The sequence below is a fragment of the Artemia sp. Qi Xiang Cuo genome, chromosome 5 (genome assembly GCF_049724085.1).
Source record: "Artemia sp. Qi Xiang Cuo chromosome 5, ASM4972408v1, whole genome shotgun sequence".
NCBI lineage: Eukaryota > Metazoa > Arthropoda > Branchiopoda > Anostraca > Artemiidae > Artemia > Artemia sp. Qi Xiang Cuo.
In genome coordinates this window covers 79,129,023-79,149,273 of record NC_142798.1, presented here as the reverse complement: position 1 = coordinate 79,149,273, position 20,251 = coordinate 79,129,023, and the positions used below count along the sequence as shown (strand labels likewise).

General features: G+C 35.6%; 1 protein-coding gene across 1 annotated transcript in view; it reads left to right on the top strand.

The window, feature by feature from the left end:
- The window catches only part of LOC148952579 (putative G protein-coupled receptor CG31760), a 578,976-nt gene extending 559,499 nt beyond the window's left edge, over positions 1-19,477 (top strand). Inside the window, exon 13 of the mRNA XM_089089961.1 lies at positions 18,806-19,477. Within this exon, the coding sequence (XP_088946087.1) occupies positions 18,806-18,879 (74 nt within the window). The 3' untranslated portion in view covers positions 18,880-19,477. The remainder of the gene's footprint in view (positions 1-18,805) is intronic.
- Positions 19,478-20,251: the final 774 nt, after the last annotated feature.

The following is a 20,251-nucleotide window of genomic DNA, read 5'->3' as shown; positions in this document are numbered from 1 at the left end:
CCATCTGCCAACTGCGTTTGCCACAGTGATTTTCTTTGGAAAACCGTCTATCTTCCCTCGTAACGTAAACACGTCCTTATGTTGTCCTTGCAATTATATATTTAGCTGATTTAAGAGAGACAAAAATCTGCCACATATACCAGCCTGGCTACCCACTCATCATCAGACAAGAGTCCTTAAGACTTTGATTATTTTGATTATTTTGCTGCTGAAAAATGATCTAATTTCTTCGCTCAAGACGAACAGTTGGCTCATTATTTTGCCTTTCGATAGCCATTTTACCTCAGCGTGAAGAAGAAGGTGAATGAACTGGGAACCAATTTCTTTGGAGATCATTCATAAATCCAAGAATTCAGAGCTTTATGTCTAATTTCATTCACAAGTTCTATAGCACAGGGCAATACTTTGTTTATTTCTATTGACATTTTTACCCCAAGCTGCTCAGGGTGTGTAATGCAATGGGTAGACAAAATGTGTGGATGAATAGCATTTTCTACTCTTGCAAAAACTCCTGAGCAATGTCCAGTCATGTTTGTAGCACCGTCGGTAAAAATGCCCATTTTTTTCACTCAATCATGTGCATCAGAAAATAACAATCAAGTGCTTTACAAATCTCGAAGCTAGTTACTCTGCCCTGAAAGTTCAGTGTGAAAAAAAGTTCTTATTGTAATTCTCCTTGAAACTCAACCCTTGCAAAACAAAAGACAGGTTCTTTGTTACTGACGTCTATCGATTCATCAAGTTGAATTGAATAAACTGGTGCATTTTTTCCATTGTTATAACTTGATTTTCAATATTTTCAGCATTTTCTTCAATTCTGCTCCTAAAAGTTTCAACAGACTTAGGAATTAACTTCTTTCTCTGAATAGCCTGTTTTCTCAAAAAACGTTCACAGACTTGTAATATGCAAGGTCTTCTCCTTTCGTATATGGTTTTTTATTATGTGCAATTGGCGTGATATCAAGTAGGAAGCCATTAATAGGGATTTATCTTCAGCAACCATATTTGTTAAAGCCCCTATTTGTTTTGTCATACCTTCATGCGCTCTTTAAAATATTCAAGTGGTTTGTCAACTAAATCTGGGTGTTTTCATTAAAAGTAAATGTCAAGTTCTGACATTTTCAGGGCAGCATTAGATAAACTTGCATGATAAATAACACAATGAGGTCTTGGGTCCAGTTCACTACCAGGTTCCTGAATAAATAAAAATTTCAGGTAGTCTGAATCCTATTTTCTTGATGTTTTGCGTTTCTCTTTTCGCCTCCTTTTTGAATGTTTTTGTAATGCTGTCTGACGAGGACTATGGACTGCCTGGTAAGTCTAATTCACTGATCAGCTGACTATTATCGCTATTTTCATCATTATCTTTACTTTTTCCAAAGAAGTGCAAAATATTTACTCGCCTTTTCTCACTCATTATAGGTCCTTGCCTTTTCTTACTCTATAATTTCAGAAAAGTCCGTTAGTTAAATATTTTTCAAATTGATGGCTGTGTACTTCATATGTTTCAACAATGAGAACATGTTTCATTTAGGGAAGGGGTATTAAACTTATTAGTCCTCAAAAAGTGCGCTATAAAGCGTAACTCCCTTGATCTTTTATGACTGTGTTTTATGCGAATCCAATCCTGAGGTACAGGATTCGAATTGGATCTTAGCTGGATGCTTCATATTAACTTCATCACTCGTTGTGGAAAAATTGTTTGGGAATTTAGGGGGCGTTTGGGTAGACAAAAAGCAGAGGATATATGGATAACTGCATATGTTAACTGTATCTGTATATGTAGGGATATATGTGTAACTGTTGTAAGAGGGGGGGCACTTCTGCTCGACTGTGCTGCAGCTGATTACATAATTAATTTATTTTCTAGCCGAAAACGTTGCAAAACAATGCAGTATAAGCAGGGCAGAACAAGATGAATTTACTACCTGTTCACAGCAAAAAACGAAACCGGTGTGAAAAGAGGGGATTTCAAAAAAGAAATTGCACCTGCTACTGTGCCAGATAGAAAGTGTCCTTTGAATACTACGGAAGACGAATTCCCTTGATCGGGGACAGTTCAGACCTTGTTTAAACTACGACCCTGCTTTGAGACGGTAAGATGTTTGCACATTAATCTTGGGGTAGAATGCTATGTATTTTCTTTCTTTTATTTGTCAAATGAAAAACAGGTAGTGCTGCTTGGTTTTTGTATTTTTAGACATCGGACAATTTTGGGGATTTTATAATCATGTTCATTCATGTTAATTTAAGCTTAGGAATGGTTCTTTTTGTAAGAATAAGCCTACATTCATGTATAAAATTTGAATTAGGCAATACTGGTATATGTTGCGGTGAAAAATTGGTGCATGCTGACTTAATATTTTTAAATTAGTAAAGAATTAGGCCTAAATGATGAAAATAATCAAATAAAATAATCAAATTGAATCAAATTGAATAAAAATAACTTTCAGGGTTATTATTTGAAAAAAAAGTTCACGGAGGAATAGTATATACAAAATAGACTTTGTTTGACAAGTGGAACAAGAACTGCCAAAAATTCAAGACAATTTAGGACTTTGTGGGGAATAGATAGAAGATAACAGCTGAAGATAGAAGATAGGTGATAGAAGATAACAGAAAATAATAGGAAAAGAACCTAGCTCGATGAGTATGAGAAACCTATAAGAGTGGAAACTGAAAAACGAGGTAGGCTACGGAAACCAAAATGACATAACATGGAAAAAAGCATAATGCTGGTGTCGAAAAGTAAAACGATGAGCGCCATCTAGTAGTTAGCGATTTGTTCCTTACTTAGCCTACCCTAAACAATTGCATAATTGTCTTTCCATTTGCTTTAAAATGGAGAGGAGAATAAAGGAAACGAATTTTTTTTTACTAATTGGTGAACTAGTCTACTCAAACTGCCAAGATTATCGCAAACTAATCAAGGCCTTGTGCAGACTGGATTTGGATTTAAACAGATTAGTTATCACTTGCAGTATAATTTCTGTTTTAAATGCTATAGAATTGCAGACTAATCGCCCCAATTGTGTAATTTCATTTGAATTATTCTACTTTTAAATTGAAATCGCTGAATAGTGTTTAATTCCTATCTTCACGAAAACCATTACTTTTAATCAATAAACCTAGATCCATTGAGAGGTGGGGGTGAGTTATTAGAGATAAATCCAAGGGGGCACAAGACATGCGACTTAATTCTAGATTTTGTTCATTCTTTATTCGTATTATTTTCTTGCAATTCCCAGCCTGTGACACTCAATGGCTGGCACAAGGCACCCTCTGGCAAGCATTATCACACATAAGGCATTTTTCAGGCATTTTCTAGAAAAATAACCGTTTACGCTAGAATCAATCGTTTAAACTTAAAGTATAATCCCCAATAGCATTTTTGGCGATGGTTCGTGGCAATTGACGCCAGCGTGGTACAATGTACCCACCCGATGGCATCCTCTGGCGCACATTATCAGACCTAAGGCCTTTTCAACCTTTTCCCCACAAAAATAAGTTTATAACCTAAAATTGACGATTATTTCTATTTGAACAGAGGGAGCTTGCCATTTCATTGTTAGATTGTGGGGAATAGAATGAATAGAATGTTCTTTGCTATTTCACGCCCCCTTCACCTTATTTCCAGTGATATTGTAAAAAAAAAATCCTCCTTTATCGTAAAAAGCACATGGAAGTGAAAATATTTTCTTGAATAAGCCTTTTCCTTATTCCCACAACATGTAGAAATCCAGAACAATCCTTAGAAATCAAGACCAATATATAGAAATCCAATATAATACTGCACGAAAACCATTACTTTTAATCAATAAATCTAGATCCATTGGGAGGTGGAGATGAGCTATTAGATATCAACCAGATTATGTGGTACAAAAACAGTAAGACAGGTTGCATACAGAGCTGGTATACCTTTCACTCTGCCAGCTGTTCAAGTAAATCAACTCTGTGCCTCGGGATTAAGGTAAACCTAATTTGATACTTGTTCAAGTCAAAATTTGTTTGAGGCTAAAAAGAAAAAGAGAGATTACAGCGCTTCGGTATTAAGACTACTACTACTACTATTAAGTCAGTACAGCAGAGTGTCTCTAGATGCAATTGCAGCTGTGCATGCTCCTTTTTACCCCAATCTATCTAAAACTTCACTTTTTACCTCCCTCTTATGATTTTCCAATTTCCTTTTGGCCCCTTCAAACCTATTTGGGGATATTAGTTTTCTTCTGGCCCCGAGTGGATTGCCCTAAAGCAAAACCCGTGTTGAAATCTGTGCTTTAGTACTGTTGCTGTGTTTCTGTAAGTCAGTCTCATTATTGCTTCAAAAATGATGCCACCATTTTAAAACCCTTTCGGTTCTTTTGTGAAATATATCAAGCCCTTAGAAAACATGAAAAGTTTTAGAGTTATAACATTTTTTTTAATAAACTCTCTTGAACTCTCGCTCTCTATTGCACTGTGCAAAGGAGTGGTGAAGAACTTTAAAATTCCCCAATAAAATGAATCTGACATGTAGCTGGTCAATATCTCCTCTGAATCTGAATACTTGATGGAGTAAAAAACGTGTGAAATATTTGAACCACCTTTTGTTTCAAAGTCGAATCTCTTTCAAATGTTTGCCCATAAATTGCAAAAGCTCGAGTGAGCCGTACAAAACCTGGCTTCTTCAAAATTGACTATAGCTTTTATAAAGCATTAAATGTTGCACCATCGTAGTATTCACCAATTTTTGGCGCATCAGAGACATTTTAGCACCATGGGGGTTGTATCCACACTCCCTGTTTTGAAGAACAACTTTTCAGAGAAAGGAAAACTGAAATTTTCTAAGAAAGCAATAAAAAGTAATTTTAGGAATTAATCAGTTATTGAGAAAAATATAAATAGGTGGGCTCTTTCAGAAATTTAGGAGATTAATGAAATATCATAAATATTTTCAGAATTTGCTGGCAGAGCCAGAACCGTAAGATGCTGACTCCTACTTATTTAAAGTCTCCCGCCGTTAGTTAAAATCACCAAATTTTAAGATGTTTACCATTTCTCCCATAACTTCCTGTACTTTTTTATTTAGTATATTTTAGTGTTTTTATATTAAATTTTGTATATTTAATGTATTATTTACTGTATCATTTACTATATTGACTATAGTATACTATAGCATTTACTATAGTATGTTTATTATTGCATATTTACTATGGTACAGTATTTAGGCAACGTCAAATTCTATTTTTCTGATTTTTGAATTAAGTCCTCAAAATCCCACGGCCAGGTATCGTGGTGATTGCGTACATTTTTCGCATTTTGAGGAACGTTAGTTTTTTAGAGCATGGAAAAAGGAACAAATTGTAACATCAACCTTTGTCAGTTAACACAAAAAAATTAGATACTTCTTTTGGTAATATTCAATTTAAAGTAATTAATCAGATTCGGATATCTTTGTTAAAATTCGGTAATATATTGGAGTGTGCTAGGTTTATGTTTGATACTGGTAGCACTTTGAGACCTTCCTTTTGGCTTGATCCCAAAATCAAAGCTTCTAGGGGTTGTACTATTCGACGCGGCTTGACTAGCTGCTTACAGAGAATCTCATAATTAAATTTGGGCCAAATTGACTCAAGTGGTGGGCACAAGACAACTCTGGTATGGAAAATAGGGGATTTTTTCTCAAAATATTATCTTGAATTTCTTTATTATTAGCTAGATAGTCGAATTTGAATTTTAAGTGCGGGATGTGCGGTCGAAATTTCCGTTGGATTGTAAGAACAGTGGTCTTAATTATACCATAGAATAAATGCGAAAAAATATTAAAAATTCAAATTAATCTGATAAATTTAGTAAAATCTTGGCGTTGATGTTTTTCAGCTTTAAATTATCTGTTTTAATTTTTTAAATCCATTTTCACCGTGCTCAGAGAGAGGTCGCATATGTATCTGCTAGTGTAAAAACTTGGGTATTTGTTGTCATGAGATTTCATTCTTAAAATTAGCAATATTGTTTTTATCTCCTTTAAGAACAAGAAATGGGTCATATTTCTGTGATCTGACTGTCACACTGGCTCACACTACTGTGACACAGTAATCTATACGTAAATCTACCGGTATGCTACTAAAGCCAGAAAAGTATTATTTTAGTTAAGCTTTGTCTAATCAATAAACGGTTAATTTCATAAAATAATTTATTTATTATTAGTTTTGCAGTAGCTGATACAAAAGTGTTTTCGGGTGATCTTGATTTGACCTTGCATTAAACTTTCCACGCGGAATCTACCCGTAAGCTTCAAAAGCCGAAGAAAAGTATCAACAAAATCGTCATTAACAAATCTTGTTTGGATATGAAGTAAATCGCCTTTCCAATATTTAATCAGCTTTGAAGCAACAACCATTGCGTCAGCGTTTGTTAGTTGACACCACTCCAATGATAGTTTAATTAGTTTGGGCATTCCTGCTATGAAGGAAGTTATCGGTGAGAATTTTGGAACAGTTTCAGATATTACAGAATTGGCAAAAATTGATTTCAGTTTTCGGCACTGTTTCAAACTTTTTATGATAGCACTGTGAGTCATTTCAGGACAGGCCCATGTAAAATTCCAGTTGCTTATATATAGCGTTTCTAAAGAGCTCCCGAAGTGTTTTGAAATTTCGATAAAAAACTTTTTTGATGCTTCGTCATTGAGCGAAATCATTTTGTGGGCAAGTACATCAGCCAGTGCATCTGTTTTGTGAAATTTAAACCCACTTAAATTCAGCTCCTTCAGATTTGTAAAATAACAAAGAAAAACAGGCATGTCTGGTCCTTTTATAAGAATTTTCTTTTCATCACTTGCTACCAGAAACACTTCAGTTGATTCAAGGCATAATCTTGAGAGATATTTCCAATTTTTCCTTGACTCACAGATCTGTTTCACTTTTTGGCAAGTGGCATTGTATTCGTCTGTATATGATGCACTATTTTTGGGGTTGTTTCCGTTTTGTGGGTTTGACACTATTCTTGTGATCCCTTTTTCGGGTCGTTGAAGCTTTACGTGAAACTTGCAATTGGAGAGGTCAAGGCTCTCGAGTGATGAGTTTTCAAAATATGAGGCCACCGCCGCCAATGTTGTTACGTTCTTGAAAAGATAGGATAATATTTAATACAACAGCGAAACAACCAACAACAAACAATAAATATACAACACTGCATATCCCCACAACGACTCCATAAAGAAGGGGGAAAGTAACATATTCTCTTCATTTCTCTTACTTTTATATTTTCTGCCATTTCCCTCTTCTCTATAATTTAGCATTATTATTTTAATTACTTATAGAAAGGCTTAACTTGCCTTGAAAAGTAAATTTAGCTTTCCGTATTTTTTTTTATTTATTTTTTTTTTGCTTTAGACAGTGATGTAATGAATGATTATATAAACTGCTATTATATTCAGCAGTTTATTGTCTTGTGAAATTACCCAGGATTGAAATAAGCTTTACGTAATTTTGGTAAGTAGATAAGTTTTCTTATCTTCTTTTTTGGTTGTGGATTTATTCAAGTTTCCTCTGTAGTACTAGATGATATTACAAATTTCAGAAAATAAGATTAAGTAAAATTTCGCATGTTTTCTTTGTAGTACCATATGATATTGTCTCGGGCCAGATTTTCCTTGTGAGAGGATTAAATGTTCTTTACTCTTTCTCCATTTAAATTTTAGGCTTACCTACTTACCACTTACCGCTTACCTACTTATGTCATAATTTATGCTTAGTTGTAATTCTTAATCGGCAATATTATTGTTCTGTGTAAGATATTTGTAAGTAACATAACTTGACCTAAATTTTCATTTATATTAAATAAACAAATGCATCAGCGGCGAGAAGCAAACTTGGTAATGCTAATACTCTTAATTGTATTACATTGTCATACATTTACATCGTCATCAACCAACAGAATTAAATACTAGCGGTGAGGGTGCAAAATAACCTAGGGATACAATTACCTCTCCCCATTTGTCCCCAGTCGGCACCCTTGCACTCGCCTACTCTTTGGTAAGTTCTCTTGTCAACAGAGGATACAAAGCAGCTTTATATGTTAAAGTGAATATTATTCAGCCAAGATTTTGCTTGAGTAAAGAGAGGTTCTAAGTTATCTTGTTTCTTGTATTGATAGGAACTCTAATAATCCTCGCAATAATTAGGACAATTAATTTATTTTATCACCTGATTCCGCATACTAGTGATCAGGTTTGCGGTTCTGAGGTTTTAATATTCATCACTTTTGTTGTTACTTTCGTCAATATCAAGAATCAAACAGTTCGTGGTAACTAGCTGTAAGTAAGGGGTGATTCGGTCCAACAATAATCGAGTATCCAAAAAATGGAATTTTGATAACAATAGATGTATAAAAAAAATTGAGTTCTTATGCTGATTCTAAATATATAATATTCATTAAGTTTAATGTTAGCCACCAAAAGCTACGAGCCTGAGAAAATTTGCCTGATTTTCGAAAAAGGAGGGAAACATCCCCAAAAAGTCTTAGACAGAAGAAAGATCACGGACGTGCGTTTATTGTAGATTTTTTCTTTGTTCTTCCCAGGGGTGATTGTATGGTCCTAGAAGAAGGAGAGAGGGCTCAGTTCGACGGAAACTAAAATCTCCATTGTCTTTTTTAAGTGACAAAAAAAAATTGGAGGAGAACTAGCCCTTTTTCCCCAAAGTCGTCCCATCAAAATTTTGAGATATCTATTTGTTTAGCATAATTGAAACGTCCAAAAATACGCTTTTGGGAATGAGGACTCCCCCCAAAGCCCCTGGGGAAAGGGCTGCAAGTTATGAAGTTCGCCCATTGTTAATTATAATAGCCAATTTGTTATTGGGAAGTATGCAGTCATTTTTCAGGGGATGGGGATGGTCTCTAAAGGGAGAATTTATTGGTCGGGCGGGTGAGCTTTCCAGGGAAATTTATACAGGGGAGTTTCCTAGTATTCATATGCGAAGTTCGTTGTATTTATTTTATTTTCTCTTTAGTGACCTATTTTTACATGAGGAGAGGTTCTGGGGAAATTGTCCGGGGGAGGTTTCCAGTGGGATTAGAATTTTCTTGAGCATTTTGCTTTGGAGAGGGGAGGGGGCTATTCCGTGGCAAGAATTCCCAATGGGGGAATTATCATAAGAAGAAATTCTTTATGGGAGACTTATCACTAGGAGGATTTATCCATGTGGAATTTTCCACTGGAGAAACTTTTCCATGGGGGGGGGGGGAGGTACAGAGGAAATGTTGTACATAGGGGTTATTTCTGGCAGACTTGAAAAAACGATCAGAATTAAAATAAATGACTAGTCTTTTCTAAAATAAAAGTATACTAAGGAGAAATTTTCAGGTGGAATCATAAGCAAGAAATGTTCTGCGGGGGAACTTGCAGCGAGGATGGCATTGTCTGGGTGTAATTTCACACGGTTGGTGGGGATTTTGTATGGGAGGAACTTTACATGGAGAAATTTTTGGTCGAAAGAGGGGGAAATTTACATTCCAGAGGAAGAGGAATTTGCCCACATTAAATGAAAAAGTTTTTTTATTTTATCAGAAATAAAATAAAAAATTTTTTTTCAACGGAAAGTAAGGAGCAACGTCAAAACTTAAAACAAACAGAAATTGTTCCGTATATTAAAGAGGCTGCCCTCTCCTCAATATGCCGCTCTTTACGCTAAAATTTGACTTTTTGTCCGATTCTTTAAGGACAACTCCCGAAACACAAGGGCCGTTTATTTAGAATGAGAAAGATTTTCAAAAGTACTAAAAAACTTGGGGTCAAACAGTTCGTGGTAACAAACTGTAAGCAAGGAGTAACTCGGTGCTATTAGTTACCAAAACTTTAAAAGCAGGATTTTGATAAAAATCGACGAATCAAAAGAATTGACGCCTCATTTCCTGGAGAACTGCCGATTAACTGATCAAAGCATGCAGCAACGAACTTGCGGTACCTTTTACTGCCGTAGTAAACCAATGCCTGAGTGAGGGCACCTTCCCGACACGATTCAAAACTGCTGTGGTCATTCCTATACCGAAAAAATCATTCGTCGAATCTGCAAATGACTTAAGACCCATCTCAAAGACATCGATTTTCTCAAAAGTCCTGGAAGGAATTGCCTTCAAATGGCTTTTCGAAGATATTAGTGAAAATCTTGATCCTCGGCAGTACGGCTTTCGTCCAGGTCATAGTACTGTCCATTACCTGATCCGCCTCATCAGAGACATCCTGGAACATCTGGAGATTGACGGTGCTTATATTGACTGCATCATCGCGGACTTTATTTAATCACTGAACCAATTCTCAAGGAAAAATATTGACATGTTACTGATTTTGGATAACCAATAATAGCCAGTATTTTATTTTTCTTTAACCCGAGCCCCAGTAATTCCAAATATGGGTTTTTATGATATTGATTCACGCAGTCTAATCGCAGGTTTTTTGTATTTTATTATAGTTTAGAAAAAATTGTGCAAAATGCTCTTTAATTACAATTTTTGTTATTGAACTTTGGAAAAACCAAGTGTTAATCTGAGCAAAAAATTGATCTGAAATTTCGAAAGCAATACACCGATTATCGAATGTCGAAAGCAAAAATATCGATATTTTTACTTTTTACCGTATATGTAAGTTACAACTATCAGCGCATGAAGAAGGGATATTGAACTAGACCAAAAAGGCACAAAATAAAATAATATTATTTCTACTACTACTGATATCACTAATACCAATCCGAATGCTCCTGCATTCACTTCTCCTACTATGACTACTGCTCTTGCTAATGCTAAGGTTAAAACTTTCAGGGACCGTGATTGTCGTGTAGAACTGAATCAAAACAAACCCTGTACATATGGGTTATCAAAATGGTGTATTAGCAATAATCCCGCAGCGCCTTAGGGTATTAAGCTGAAACTTCCAGTGATGTCATTATTAATACAACTTTTGCTACCAATTCTACTGCTACTATTACTCCTACTATTGAACTAAATCAAAAAAGTTTAAGTGCATCCAGATTGTCAAGATATTCATGCGGGATATCTTAGGACTGGGATAGGGCATAAAGTAGGAGCTTTTAAGGACAGTTTTTGTTGCTTTAAACTAAATCAGAAGACATTATGTGCATCCTGGTTATCTATATGACGTCTTCTTAATATTTCAAGAACGACTTTCAGTATTAAATTAGATTTTTCCGGGCTGCTGCTATAAATTCTTCTGCTCCACTGTAGAGGTTTCAAGCACCTATCTATAAAAATTTGAAATTTTGTATTTTTTGCCAGAAGAAAGATCACGGATGTGTGTGTGTGTTTTTTTTTTCAGAGGGGATCTTATCGACCCAGTGGTCCTAGAATATCGGGGGACGGCTCATTCGAACGGAAATTAAAAGCTCTAGTGCCCTTTTAAGTGACCAAAAAAATAGAGGGCAACTAGGCCCCCTCCCACGCTCATTTTTGCCCAAAGTCACCCAATCAAAATTTTGAGATAGCTATTTTGATCAGCATGGTTGAAAATATTATAACAATGTTTTTTAGATTGATTTAATCCCCCGAAGTCCACAATCTTGGGGTAGAATGCTATGTATTTTCTTTCTTTTTTTTGTCAAATGAAATACAGGTAGTGCTGCTTGGTTTTTGTATTTTTAGACATCGGACAATTTTGGGGATTTTATAATCATGTTCATTCATGTTAATTTAAGCTTAGGAATGGTTCTTTTTGTAAGAATAAGCCTAAATTCATATATAAAATTTGAATTAGGCAATACTGGTATATGTTGCGGTGAAAAATTGGTGCATGCTGACTTAATATTTTTAAATTAGTAAAGAATTAGGCCTAAATGATGAAAATAATCAAATTAATTGTTGAATAAAAATAACTTTCACGGTTATTATTTGAAAAAAAGTTCACGGAGGAATAGTATATACAAAATAGACTTTGTTTGACAAGTGGAGCAAGAACTGCCAAAAATTCAAGACAATTTAGGACTTTGTGGGGAATAGATAGAAGATAACAGTTGAAGATAGAAGATAGGTGATAGAAGATAACAGAAAATAATAGGAAAAGAACCTAGCTCGATGAGTATGAGAAACCTATAAGAGTGGAAACTGAAAAACGAGGTAGGCTACGGAAACCAAAATGACATAACATGGAAAAAAGCATAATGCTGGTGTCGAAAAGTAAAACGATGAGCGCCATCTAGTAGTTAGCGATTTGTTCCTTACTTAGCCTACCCTAAACAATTGCATAAGTGTCTTTCCATTTGCTTTAAAATGGAGAGGAGAATAAAGGAAACGAATTTTTTTTTACTAATTGGTGAACTAGTTTACTCAAACTGCCAAGATTATCGCAAACTACAGTAGAATAGATCCATGCAGTTTACAGGGCCCCCGTACAAACAGGTTTTTCTAGTAATTACAGGTCATCACACTCTTTGCCAAGAGGAATGTGTATAACTTGATTGGCGAGTAGGATTTGAATATAAGGAACGGTTTTCACTACAATTCATATTAGTAAGAGAATTGAATTCAAAGAGAATAGTTTTTTATTTGAGAGGATATTAGTTGAGAAAAAATGAGTGGTGCATTTACACTATTGGAGATTAATGATGGAACCGACAGCAGCAGCAGCAACGATATACGAGTACCCACTGTGGCTGTGGAAATAACTGCTGGCTGTAGACTATGTCTTGAATGGGACACTATGTATGCTAGATACGTGATATCATTAAGCAAATTTAAGCAGGAGGAACAGATGTGTTTTGCTGGAAAAGTAAATATTCTCCATATAAATAAACATCGGTCAGCATTAGATGTCCTATCGAAATATATTGATGAGAACAAAATGCATCAGTGAATATTATTATTATTGTAATTATTTTCAATAAAACTGTTTCTAAATCAATGGTATTTTTTTCTTTTTCTATAGTAGACAAGCGTATATTTTGAGTACAAAAAAGAGATTCTGATTAGTCTGAAGTTGGTTGTGAGAGAGTTAGGACTCTAAAAATGGATAGATTCGAGAAAGATCGAATCATGAGGAATCTAGTTCTTATGGAAAAACATTTAATTCTAGATGATGATTTTATAGAGTTGTCTATTCAAAGGAGGATATTTTCTCTGGGAATGCTTGTCGATATAATGAAAACTGATTCTCCACCATTAGACTATTGCATGAAGCTTCTACATAGTGTTCCAAATGCATTTACACAATTTATTGATATATTGATTACGACACGACAAAATGATATTGTGGATATGCTTTTAAACATTAGTTTAGAAATTTAGGACTTTTTTTTTTCATAATAAAGATGGTGCTCAAGGATGATTTACTCCTCTCTCTCTCTCTCTATATCAGACAATTTTTTGATTTTGCTAGCTCAGTTTCATTGTGGCAGTGAGAGCGTTAACACATGACAAAATGTTTCATACATGTCCGATATGTATGTATACACAGGGCAGCTGGTCATCATGTGAGAATTGCACAATGATTGAGGAGTATGATGAAAAGTGTAGATTATGCAATCCGTGTAAATTGCACAGAGGATATGCTGTAAAAATTAAAGGTTGTAATTCCTGTCTTGAAGAGGTGTGTGACTCTCATCATAGAGGTCACCTATGCTCCAATTGTCATTATGAAAAATGCAAGCAGTGGGAGAGTACATATCCTGGTATGATTGGAAAGAATCCTAACCGTGATTTTAGTTTAGTGCTACGAGATTGGTATCGTCGTGGTTTTAGATTGTTCTGGGAGGAGGAACCGGGTCAACGATTCAACTGTTGGAACAACAAGAGAATATGGTTTCTACGTCATTGTTGTGAAGACAATGGGTGTTATGATTATAAGCCCACTGATTTTTATTTGGCTGTGACAGAATGTGATTCGACACTTGAGGACACTGTTTGTGAAATTGCTTCAAATACACAAATTGAAACATTTGAATTCTATAGAATGAATGCGAATAGTATCATTGACTATACAAAGAGATATGACAAGAGTGAAGTCACGCTCTACTGTAGAAAATGTGACCCTGACATTGCACTACATCAGGATCAGTACACTGTGAATTCAGATAATCTACCCGCACTAGTTGTTGTCGACAAATACCTAGTAGTGGATGAAATCTAAAGAGTAGAAAAGTCGTTTTTATCATGTATATAATTTTTTTTTATTAAAAAAAAAATTAAAAAAAATATTTATAAAAATTTATTATTATGGCAAAAAAAAAAAAAATAAAAAAAAATGTAAGTATATTATACACCATAAATTCGTTCAATTGAGGTAAGTCAACGTAGATGTTGAGAAACTGCTTGTAGGTGTAGCCACGACATCTGAACATGAAAAAGAGTAGTGCATGAAAGCCACATGTCTTAGTCGTTAAATATTGTACTCTTCGTTGATTTTGAAGAATGGTTTTCACCCTGCTTTCAATAAATTTTCTAATGTATGTTGAATAAGATTTATACAATAGGCAAAGAGTGTCAAAAAATTCAATATTCTTTGCCGTTTGAAATATGTATAGCCAATAGCCGGTCTTCAAAGTTGATGGACTGCTATTAACAATGATTAGGATATTGTTAACACTTGGAATTTTTTCAATGAAGTCCGAGGGTGGGCAATAGGACATGTATTGGGACATGTATGGGTCCATACTAAATACATTGATTATTTGGTTTGTGTTCATGGTGCAAGGTCTAGTAGAACACTGCCGTCAGGCGTGATTTCGCAATAGATTTGAAATTGACTCAGTGATAGTAGCGTGATATTCTTAGCCAAAGCATTAGCACATGTATACTCTAAACTTACATTTCCAGTTCGTACTATGCTTATATCTTGCGTGCCTGACAGGTCCAATACAATAACCCCATAATTTTTTGAAAACATTGAATCGGTTATTCCATTTTCAAATAGTTGAGAGTCATGATCTAGGGATTGCATAGTCAACTCGTACAGAGTTCTATAGGATTTTTTATCAAATGATAGAGTGTACAGTGGACTACCATTCACTTTACACACGAGGCTAGATAGACCGAAAAAATTAAAATCATGGGGGGATTCAGTCCAGGATCCAACGGCGCTGCCACTCTTCACAAAGGCCAAAGCCAATTTTGAAGGGATTTCTCCATTGATAAACGATGAATCGCTATAGCTACGAGAACCAGCGGCAATGTGACGTTGATTGGTGATTGTATGAGGGACAAGAAGTTTAATGTTGTTACCATTGGCTCTTAGCTTTTCCACTGCCAATGCAACAGAGCTCATAACTTGTTGTTTTCGGACATGGAGAATTGCCGATGTGATAATAACATTTGCCTCGGGTGCTGCAGGAAGTGTTTTTCTCAGAATGAAATTCGATGGGGCCATCTGTAACTTTATGTCAATCTTGACATTGAGAGGCAAAATTAAAGTTCTAGTGCCCTTTTAAGTGACCAGAAATCCAGGAGGGCAACTGGGCCCCCTCCCACGCTAATTTTTTTTTCCCAAAGTCACCCGATCAAAATTTTGAGATAGACATTTTGTTCAGCATGATTTGAAAATATTATAACTATGTCTTTTAGGATGACTTAATCCTTGAGCCCCAGGAGGAGGGCTGAAAGTTATGAACTTTACCCAATGTTAACATATAGGCTAGTATTGGTTATTGGGACCCGGCTCAATGGTAACCGAAACTCTAGAAAACTGACACTTTTGATACAAATAGATACATCAAAAGAGTGGATTTTAATGCTGACATGGAAATTGCTATACAGGCAAGTAAATAGCATGGACCTATACAGGCAAGCAAATAACATGGTCCTATACAGGCAAGCAAATAACATGGTCCTATACAAGCAAGCAAATAGCATGGTCCTATACAGGCAAGCAAATAACATGGTCCTATACAGGCAAGCAAATAACATGGTCCTATACAAGCAAGCAAATAGCATGGGAATTCCTATACCTGCAAGCAAATAGCATGGTCCTATAGCTGCAAGCAAATAGCATGGGAATTCCTATACCTGCAAGCAAAATAGTACCTTGGTTACTACTAACTAGGCCCCCTCCCACGCTCATTGTTTTCCCAAAGTCACCTGATAAAAATTTTGAGATAGCCATTTTGTTCAGCATGTTCGAAAATTTTATATGGATGTCTTTTAGGATGACTTAATCCCCCGAAGTTCCCGGGAGGAGGGCTGAAAGTTATGAACTTTACCCAATGTTAACATACAGTTTTGGTTATTGGGAAGTATACAGTACAGACGTTTTCAGGGGAGATTTTTCCTGGTAGTGAGGGGGGGATCGGGCAGGGACGTACGCAGGGAGGGGGGTCTCCGGTCCCGCCCCCCCCCCCCCCGAAATATCACTTTTTTTTTCATTTTCCTATAATTTTCTGATTTTTCTCACAGAATAATGGGTTTGAAGGATTTGGCCCCCCCGAAACAAATTCCCCCCCCCCCCCGAAACAAATTCCTGCGTAAATGCGTGGGGTCGGGGGTTTTGTAGGAGGATCTTTCCATGAACGAAGTTTTCATGGGGGAAGGGCAATTGCTATGAAGGGGATGCCGGACTTTCCAGCATTATTTAAAAAAAGATCAGAAATTAAATATAAAAAAACAAGTTTTTCAACTGCAACAGCAGCAACATCAAAACTTTAAACAAACAGAAAATATTATATATATGATTGGGTTCACCCCCTAGTCAATACCTCACTCTTTAAGCCAGAGATTTTTTAGTAGTTTCATAAGAGCTATTTATTCTAATTAACGGCCTTTGTGATTAAGCGGTCATTTTTTAAGAATTGGAACAAAATTCGAACTTTCGCTTAAAGAGCAAGGTATTGATTAGGGGGGGGGGTCTTATATACGTAATAAAAATATACGAATATAGAAGTTCGTTACGTAAGTTAATTCGTAAGTTATGTATATTTATTACTAATAAAAACGTTCGTAAATAAAATGAAACAAGTTTCGAGAAAGCCATTTAACCAAATAAAAGTAAATTAATATGAAAATTTTGTTTTAATTATTCATGTACTGTGAGCCAAGATCAAAACCTACATTTATTCAAAAATTTTCAAAAATTAAATAAAAAAAACCAGTTTTTTTAACTGAAAGTAAGGAGTGACATTAAAACTTAAAACGAACAGAAATTATTCCGTATATGAAAGGGGCTGTCCCCTCCTCAACGCCTTGCTCTTTACGCTAAAGTTTGACTTTCTCACAACTCTATTTTTTTAAACAATAAAAAACTTTAGCGTAAAGAGCGAGGCGGTGAGGAGGGTTCAGCCCCTTTCATATACGGAATAATTTCTGTTCGTTTTAAGTTTTAATGTCGCTCCTTACTTTCAGTTAAAAAAACTTGTTTTTTTTATTTAATTAAAAATAAAAACAGGTTGTTAGAGGGAGACCTGTCCCAGTAATCATGCGGATCACACAATCCTGATGTCAACAACTCATAAATACGCCCCCCCCCCTTCTACTAAAAGTTCAGAAGCTATTGTTTTAAAATACGGTATTTGCAGAAACGCAGCCCTTGCGCCAGAGACTGTGTATATCATATAGCCTCCTTAGGCAAGTTTGTTTCAACTTTCAGTCTTTCCAATCACAATAACTCATCGGAACTTTTGTCTGACCCCATGTAGGGCTTTGGGGTTCCGAAAAAAATCTGAAAGGGTGGTTGAGGGCCTTTGGATTGGTTTGTTATTTACGATGCGACTCATGAAGAAGGGGGACTTTACTACAAGGGAGACGCATTGCTCCTTGCCAAGTCATGGCTATTGCGTTAACTACAATCAAAGTTATTGGACTGACTCTGAAAAGCAGTTTTTCTTGATTAAATTAAAAAAAAAAGTTTGTTTCAACTGAAAGTAAGGAGCAACATTAAAACGTGAAACGAATACGTCCTCAACACCTCGCTCTTATGGCTGTGTAATAGATTTAGTATTTATAAAAACTTTTTTAGTACTTTTAAAAAAGCTTCTTATTGTTCCAATTAAACTATCCTTTAATACCCAGAACTGTAATAGCCGAGTTGGTAAAAATCAAGATAGATGGCATCCTTTCTCACCATTGGGGAGGAGATGGAATAGCGAAGGTAGTAAGACTGCTACAATTTATGCAGGGGCAGATCCAGTATTTTTTTAGGGAGGGGGGAGTGCAAAATAGGTTGATTCGATAAACTTGCGTTAGGAGCAAGTTTAATTAACGCAAACTTGCGTTATTTAAGTAAATACACTACTTTTGTCTACGTTAGGGGGAGGCGTCACTTCGCCCCCTGGATCTGCCACCGAGCTTATGTACAAGATTTTAAGTTTCAACTATTGCCAATACGGCATTTGGTAATAGAGTGGCCCACAGGTTAATATGGAATTCGTATATATATACATATATATATATATATATATATATATATATATATATATATATATATATATATATATATATATATATATATATATATATATATATATATATATATATATATATATATATATATATATATATATATATATATATATATATATATATATATATAAATTTAAAAAAATCCTTAGATTTGTGACCTATTTAGTCCGTTTGTGGCCAAACTTTTAACCAGTTTAACTGAAACTGGCTACGTTTACAAATACGAACCATGAGAATTTAGATGCAGCCGCTGCAACAGGCTCAACAGTTTAATATTTGGCACGAAATTACTGACAAAAAGATACGAACTACCGTACCTGTTGTTCATTTACCAATAGTCTGAAGCAGAAAAGCTAAAACCGCTTTGGAAAAAGATTCACTATGTATTGAAGACGTTGAAATATATAAGAAATCATTAATAAACTTTCTTTTTTAGATCCTTTAAAGGCCGGAGAGGATGAAATTGTGATTGGTACACCCAAATTTGAAGGTGAATATGAGTGGTTATGAAGAATAGAACACTTCCTGTGGGTCTACAAGGGACCACCATTCTTGTGTAATCGTGAAATACTTCACAATTTAAGACGGTCAAGATTGCCTTATTAGCTAGGCATTTGTGCTTTTAGTGCTTACACTGTCTTTTGCTTCCTACAGGCAAGTGCGACTCCTGAAAGAAGCCTCTGAAAACTATTTGATACCTTAACTGCTGGTTGTCAAAGACCAAAAAATATTATGTACATTTCCTTGTTCTATAGTTAACACGCTCTGTTATGGGTATGGCCTCTGATGTATTAAGTTTTGTTTGAAATATCTTGATCAGGGGGTTCTCAAACTTGTGTTGCTATAGCGCCTCTAAACATTAGTGAAAGCGAACAACACTTTAATGAGATCCACATTCATTAACTTATGGCAGCTTAAATGCTAACACACCCCTTGGGCCTCTTTGATTTCCATTTCAGTCCCTAGAATTGTTTTGGGATACCTAAGGTGTCCGTAGAATACACTTTGGTAACCATGACTATAAACATTTCTTTACAAGAATATAGCAATTCAAAATGTATTGCATATTTTGAACTATTGTCAAGGCCGTACCCAGGATTTTTTTCGGAGGGGGTTTCACTCTTTTTTTTGGGGGGGGGGGGGGGGTTAAACAAAAAACTCAAAAAACGAATACACAATTTGTTTATGTCCATTTTTGTTACGTTTTTACGAGTCAAACAAACATTTCGGGAGGGGGGGGGGGTTCAAACCCCCTAACCCCCTCCCCGGATATGGCCTTGACCACTTGACCATTGTTGGACCCCAATGTAGAGCCCCATAATTATCTCAGGGTACCTAAATGATCTGTGAAAACCCTCGTGGAAACCACTACCCTAGATTTTCTTTTTGTTACTTATTGTAGTTCAAAAAGTAATATACCTTTTGAACAGCTGGTGAATCTCCTTATGGAGCCCTTGATTCACCTCAGGGTACCTAAGGGATCCACAGAACACACCGCAGGAGCCACTACTTTAAATCTTTTTTTTTTAGCTTATTGTGGCTTAAAAGGTAATAGGTATTTTGAACCGTTATTCGCCCCCTTTATAAAACCCAAAAATTACCTTAGGGTACCTGAGGGCAAGACCGTATCCGGGAGGGGGGGGTTCCAGATTTAAACTCTCCGAAATTTTTGTCCGACTCATAAAAATGCAACAAAATGCATATATACAATTTTTGGTACTCTCGCATTATAACTAAACCAACGCTATAGACTGTACAAGGAAACACTAATGGAACGGAGACAAATTAATGGCAAAGCGTGGTTTCTCATTGAGTTTACAATATTTAAATGATTGTTTTTTGGGATTTAGGGGGGAAGGTAGTTAGGTTAGGTTACGTATTT